This window comes from Halyomorpha halys, unplaced genomic scaffold, assembly GCF_000696795.3.
Source record: "Halyomorpha halys isolate HHAL.00 unplaced genomic scaffold, Hhal_1.1 Scaffold368.1, whole genome shotgun sequence".
In the NCBI taxonomy this organism is placed as follows: Eukaryota; Metazoa; Arthropoda; class Insecta; order Hemiptera; family Pentatomidae; genus Halyomorpha; species Halyomorpha halys.
This window is the reverse complement of record NW_027111728.1, coordinates 81,575-88,532: the sequence shown is the minus strand read 5'-3', so window position 1 is coordinate 88,532 and position 6,958 is coordinate 81,575. Positions and strand designations below refer to the sequence as shown.

General features: G+C 39.4%; 1 protein-coding gene across 1 annotated transcript; it reads right to left on the bottom strand.

Moving 5' to 3' along the window:
* Positions 1–5,224: 5,224 nt before the first annotated feature.
* On the bottom strand, positions 5,225–6,121 carry LOC106681830 (uncharacterized). Its single transcript, XM_067049753.1, has one exon. It carries the CDS (start codon positions 6,119–6,121, stop codon positions 5,225–5,227), a length of 897 nt encoding a protein of 298 aa, XP_066905854.1.
* Between the last annotated feature and the right edge of the window lie 837 nt (positions 6,122–6,958).

Here is a 6,958-nt window from a genome sequence, read left to right as displayed (position 1 = left end):
GCCTCACGCGGCGCACATCTTTTCTTGGATGCCCGTCGTTTTCCAAGCCAGTAGGTCTTAAGTTCGCTCTCTTTTTTTTTTCTTTCTGTTACTTTTCTGTTACTTCTCTGTTCCTTCTCTATTCTTTTCTTATTCTTACTTACCCACGTCATTAGTTTTGTTCGCCATATATATTATTATTGTCATATTTTCAAATTACTTCTTTGTATTACATAACTTTATATTTTGTTTTTTTATTCTTCTTTTTTTGACTTACATATTACATTAATTTTCTTTCCATAACTTTAATCTTCAAATTATTATTGTTAAATTAAATTATTCATAATTCGTTGTTTCTTTGAATTATATAACTTTTTTATATAGTTTTATTTAATTAATTATGTTATTTTACTCCTATATTTAATTGCCTATACATATAATTAATTTCCCAATTATTTCATTACTTAATTTTTATCTATGTTCATTCTGTACAATTATTTAGTTTAATCTTTCTATACACTCTTTATTCACTGGTTGTTTTGTTGTTTTTTTGTTTTTGGCTAGAAATTCTGGCAGAAACATTGGCAATAATAAATAACTTTATTAATTTATTTGTGTTATTCTCAGACTGCATCCCCAAATATCTTCTCCTCATATATATTATCCACGGTCAACTATTTTCTCATCATTAAATATCTTTTAATATTTTCTAAAACAAAAAAAAATTTTTTCTTTCCTATATACATATATTTGTTTTAATCCCTTTCACACAAAGCCAAATAACTTACCAATTAATTCAATAAGCTATAAATGAATTATTTTACCTTGATCCTAAGAGGTCAACCACTCACCTAAAACAAAGAGAAAACAAAATTATAATCATTAATATTAATTCGTTAATTATTATTATATTTTAGAGACTGTAAGTAACTCAAGACAAAGGAAGTTGGAGGGGATCATTTTGGCTTCCAAAGCCAAACTAGTTCTATTCGATTTAACCTTAGATATTGTAACCAAAATTAAAGAAAATGTTCTTCAATTTTCTTCCCTAAACAGGCAGAGTAGGGTGATAAATAAATAAATATCTTCTTCCACTACCTACCACTTCTATTATGCGGGGTTTCATCAACAGTGGCTGTTGCATGTATACCAATGCTACTTATTATCCTCTTATTTATTTATTTCATAGGATACACCTTTGTTCAATTGTCTTCATTCCTTATAAATGTTGCTGTGGTCATTACTGATAGGGCTGCATCCAATAAACTGCCCGAATCTCTACTTCAGTTCCGATTCTGCCACTGACCTATTCTTTTGGCCGTCGCATCTTCCCGGAACCTCCTCCGGTTCTCCTATTAGGACGTCTTCTTAAATAATGGCTCGCCTAAGTCAGGCCCTTCCTGAAGTGAAGTGCATTTTTCAGGCCCAACTTCATTTCGTCCGTAGATGAATTCGTTTAAAGTGTGATAATTATTTTAATCCGCCAGAAGGAAAATTCCCGACTCGGTGAGAGTGAAGATCCCGCCCAAGATTGTATTATTACTCAACAAAGAGATCCGCATGTTCTGCTGCCTCAGGGACTCGACATGGTAAATCTCCTTTCCAAGAACAAACCGCTTCCTCCGTAATCCTCCATGTTCAATCAAAACCTACGAGACTGGGTAATTATGGAGGAGCCATTATAACTTAAATTATTATTTGACAAGGAAAAAGGAACTCCTACAATATGTATCTATTCTGATTCGCTACCCATCGTACATTTCACACATCAATTGAAGCCTTCCTAATTACTTTCATTCATAGATTATTACTTTCACAGATTTTTTCTTATTTATATCCCCCTAATTAATTTCATTCATAGATTACTTTCACAGATTTTTTTTATATCCCCCTCCCCTTCCATTTCTGGCATACGGAGTGCGGAAGCAGTGGGGTAGTGCGCTGGGGATTTTTCTCACTGTTCTCAAAGATCACCAGTTCTCTTTTTTCTTTTTCTGTATTCTTTTATTAATTTTTTTTACTGTGGTGCTGCCCAGCGCTAGGTTTAGCACCTTACTGATGGAGCTGCACCTTGTCCACTGCATCCATTCTGTAGGTCCTCCTAGTGCGCATCCGTTTGGGTACCTCCCGCAGTTACCAGCCTCGCCGATGTTGGGCGGTCAAGTCCTTCCTATTGTGAAATGGGCCACCACATCCTTCCACCCATAAATGAAGTCTCTGAAGAAGGGATAATTCTCTTCTTCAATCAAACAGTGAAAGTTCGACTCTGCGAGGGCGAAAATTCCTGTTCTTTCTCGGCAGCCTGGCTCGGTGTCCTTCCATGACGGAGCAATCTACTATTATGTGTTCAGCTGTTTCAGGAACTCCGCACGTAGGGCACCGAGGGTCGATGTTCTTTCCAAAGCTCAGCAGCTTTCCCCGAAATCCCCCGTGTCCTGTTAGGATCTGAGACCCAATAGTCTAAGAGGACCCATTTAGCCTTCAATCTAGAAAGGACGGTAGGGAAGAATTTTCTCAAAGTAGCGCCCTTCTAGCTTGCTACCCACTGTCCATTCCATTCCTGTATTGAGTCCTTCCGCAGCATTTTCTTCCATAAGTTTCGCCGATCCTCTCTCGGAGCGCCTCCAGAAATGGTCCTTCTAGTTTCTGCCTCTTTACTTCATATTTAAGGACATCCACCCTGACGAGGTCCAGGGGCATTGCTCCGGCCAGTTCCTGCACCGCCTCATGAGACACCGTTCTGTATGTCTTCGTGACCCTCAGCAGAACCAATCTCTGTAAGGTGGCCAGTCTTCTCTTCTGTGCCTGCGTGAGAATTCTGCTCCATGGATGCGTACCTCCGAATACCCAAGATCACACCTTTATATATGGTCATTGTTGAGGCCCCAAAATGCACCCCCTATCCTACTTAATCCATTGAGTAACAGTGTCACCCTGTCCTTTAGATACGTCAGGTGAGAAGTGGCATCGAATCTTCTTCTTATCCTCACACCAAGATATGTCACCTTCTCACCCGGTCTAACCCTCTCTTCTCGGGCTCCTCATCTATCGGGGTCATCTCCTCCCATTCTCTGTCAGCTAGTATTCCCTCCAATTCACTGGAAAACGCTCTCCAGTTCGCCGATCGGGTCACAAAGCCCTTTTCTACTTAGCTACCGCCTTCCCCTCCGCTCCTACACACCGGTGGTCGGAGCTCGTGTCTGACCGTAGGGTTCAGTCTGCAATACGGGAGCAGAGGTAAGTGTCACATCTATTCAACTCTGGCCCCGCGCTCTAACAAATGTGGGACAGAAGGCTCATAATAACCAGCTGACATCTCGCATCGTATTCTTCTACCAACCTCCTTCTAGTGTCTGAGCGAACAGAACCGCAGGCCGTGCTCCACGAATTGGTGTCGGAACAGACTATCACGCTTTTATACTTTAGCGCGACAGCCTCCATAGCAGCTATATTATCCTCTACGTTGATATTCACATTCGCCTGTCGTGGTGGTATATATGCTGAAACTATAGCGGAGGCTACTCTGCCCCACCTGACATAACATGCCGCCTGATCTGCTGTGGTGAATTACTTCAGTTCCATTACGTCGAGGGCAGGGTTAGCGACAACAATCATTGCTCTAGGCCTCCTCTCGCCACTGCCTAGACTAACCACCCTCAACGTAGTTCCAAAACCTGTGACATTATTTCGACAATAAGGCTCTTGAATTGTCATGATATCAGCACTTAGGGCGAGAGTTCTCAATTCGTCCGCGACCACTCGTCTCCGGCCCATATTGACCTGCAGGATATGCAGCCTTTGCATATCGGGTATTCTTCGCCTGCTTGACCGTCATCTCCAGATGTACCGGACATTACCTGGTACCCGCACAATGTCGGAGATCTTTTCCTGCTCTGCTACTCGCTTTGCAATTTCTACCACACCCTTCTTCTTTTCAGAACGTCTCTTAACTTTGTTCCACCATTACACACCACCTCCTTTATACAGGCTTTGGCAAGGTGTCCTATTCTAGTCACCGAAGGAAGTGCAAGGGGTCCAGGTAATCTCTGATGGTCAGGTTCCACCACCCGCCGCTGACGTCTCTTCTGACGGGCTTCTTCGTCGACTTTCCCTTCCAGGTCTTTTATAATGCCAAAAACCCTTTTCTGTGTAGGTGAAACCCATTCTTTAAACCCATAGACCGCTCCTATGGCGTTCCCTATAGCCTATGTTACCATTGGAGCCAGAATCTGGGAGACCTTTTTACCAATGATCTTGTGTAGATCAATTCACCGATTATCTACGTCTCCAGCCTTTGTTTTTGGTTGTTCTTACACCATAATATGTTACCTCTTCATATGTTCTAACTCTCTATAAGTATAAGGTAAGAGGTTAAGCCCTGATTCACTGTGGCCTTCTCAGAGATCCTAAGCTTCTCTGCGCATATGATGAAGACAAATAATGCTGAGTATCCTAGAGGAATGCTTCGCCTTGGCGGTTTCGAACCAAGTAGTGCGAATTGACTTGGTTGACTAATTAGAAGTACAACATTAGGTCTAGACAATGAATTTAGGCAAATGATTTAAAGGTATAAAGATTTTTGAATGAAAATCCGAGAGTTTGGAAAAAACGCGAATCCTCTACACTAGTTTTTTGACTGCCAACTATGTGATCAATACCTTTACCACTGATGTGCCACTTAGAGCAAATTTACTGAGAAAAACGCAAGACTTGGTATAAACAGGAAATAAATTGTGTAATTAGTAATAAAATCAAAAATATTATGCTGTGGATTTCGCTAACGAATGGAAAGCAACAGAGATGAAATCCATTTGTATTCAGGAAACCCGTGAAGAAGAACCAGAGGCTGTGGAAGATAAATTAGGAATATATTGAGAGCAAAGCCAGGAATAGTCGTAAAGTAAGGGAGTGGAAGAAAAGAGATATCGATGAAGCTCCACTCTGCTTCGGGATTAGCATAAGAATAAAATATTACAATTTTATTAGAATTTCAAGTTCATGAAGAAAAGAGATAATAATAAGATAATAATTATTATATTTTTATTTTTCTCTATGACTATTAATGACACATAATCAAATAGATTAAAAAGGAGTATATTTGTGTTACTTTCCATTTTTCGGGAAAACTGTAGAAGTAGTTTCTGAAACCTGCATACATGAATACTGCTAACTCTTCAGGCGATATTGTGCTGATGTAATTATATCATTTACGGATAATACAGAAAGTATATACACAGCATAAAAACTAATTCCTTATTTCTACAATGCTTCGCTTTCCAGCATATCCAGTACCTTTTACTGCTTCCATTACTTGAAGGACACTGTACCAAGATTCCGGTGGCATAGTGCAAGGACTAAGAATATATCCAGTTACGACTACAACCATCTCTTTAATTTCTTCTTCATTGAGGCAGGTAACAAGATGAACTGTATCAGTCCACGGATTCCAAAGCCCGACATCTGGCAAATTCCTTCTTTTAATTTTCATGGAAAAGGGCCCCACCGATTTATCTAAGTGGATAATACTATCTACGCAGTAATAAACATCGTCTATCCAATGGTCCACATTAAAAAAGGGTCGCTCTTCATTATAAACTTCCTTCGATATCCTACTGACGCATTTAGTGTCTCGAAGGCCGGAAATAGTGCAGTTTTCTGCATTACTCAGTTTCAGATAGTTCATAAAGGCAATGTTAAACTTGACGGGTAAATCTCTCTCTCCGTTGTAGATACTCAGTTTCAAGGTCAATGTTTGTTCTTGCAGGATGATGATGTATTTGAGTTTGAAATCGAAAGGCCAGTAATTCTCTCTCATGACGGAATCAGACTTGAGAGTGAATACAGCTCTGACGTCTCCGTCCCGGATCAATTTCGGTTCCTCCTCGAGAGACCATAGGGAAGTCCTCGCGAACCCGTGGTTAGGTATGAAAACGTTGTCGAACCCGTATTGAGTATAGATAATCGATATGCCTCCCCTTATCGGGAACAAGTTGTCGAACCGCGTTTCAGAACTCACGAACAACTGTTCAATGTTGAACACTTTCCAAGAGGTGACAGTGGCACCGTAAAGATTGATAGTGCATGTTGTATTGTGTCCTCTGTTCAGAAAAACCACTCCAGGGCTTACTCCTAACTCAGCCATATTTAAAAATATATAATCCGGTTAGTAAAAAGTATTTAAACAATTATTATATTACAAAATTAAAATGAAACATATGCACAATATTTATTTAATAATAAATTATCAATTGTTAAAACAGATAATGCATCATAAGATTTATCTTCGAGGTACACCACCTGCTCTCATGTTCGGTTAGTATACTGAATTGACCTTTATCCTACTTCTCATCGGAAATTCGTACGGAGTATTTTTCTCTAAGAAGTCTTTAAAAAAAAAAAAAAAAAACTTTCTACACGTATGATTTCCTCACTTTACGTTCATTTATATGTTTGTTCTACACTTCATCCCTTTAGACTGATCTGTATATATCCAGATATTTGCTCCATTATAACCTACCGAACATTAAAAATAACAATTTTACAAAACCTTTTGCAAGTTCGGAAGAATTTTCACTGTATTATGTAACTTTAAACACCCCCTCGTAACGGCACTGTTACCCTATGACGCAGTAATGCCTTTTCACATGGCGCATGGCTTTTATGTGTTTCAATTTTTCGTTGTGTAATGACACCGTCATAGAGGATAAAATTGAAGATAATTGACCAATATAGCATCCTATATTTTTTGCTTTCGCACCGCCTCAAGCTGGTTTTGGATATGATCCTCATCGTACCGTTGCAGAGTCGAGATAGAGTGAAATTAATATCATGGTAATTGTATTCTTATCGATCTTTATAAAAGGGAATGTCAAATCGTAGTCCACAATAAACTTTTGAATTATTGGCCCGATTTACATGTGTTTTTCCCTTCAAAATGTTCCCTAACTCCATGAGGAGGTTTAAACATAATGAAATTCTC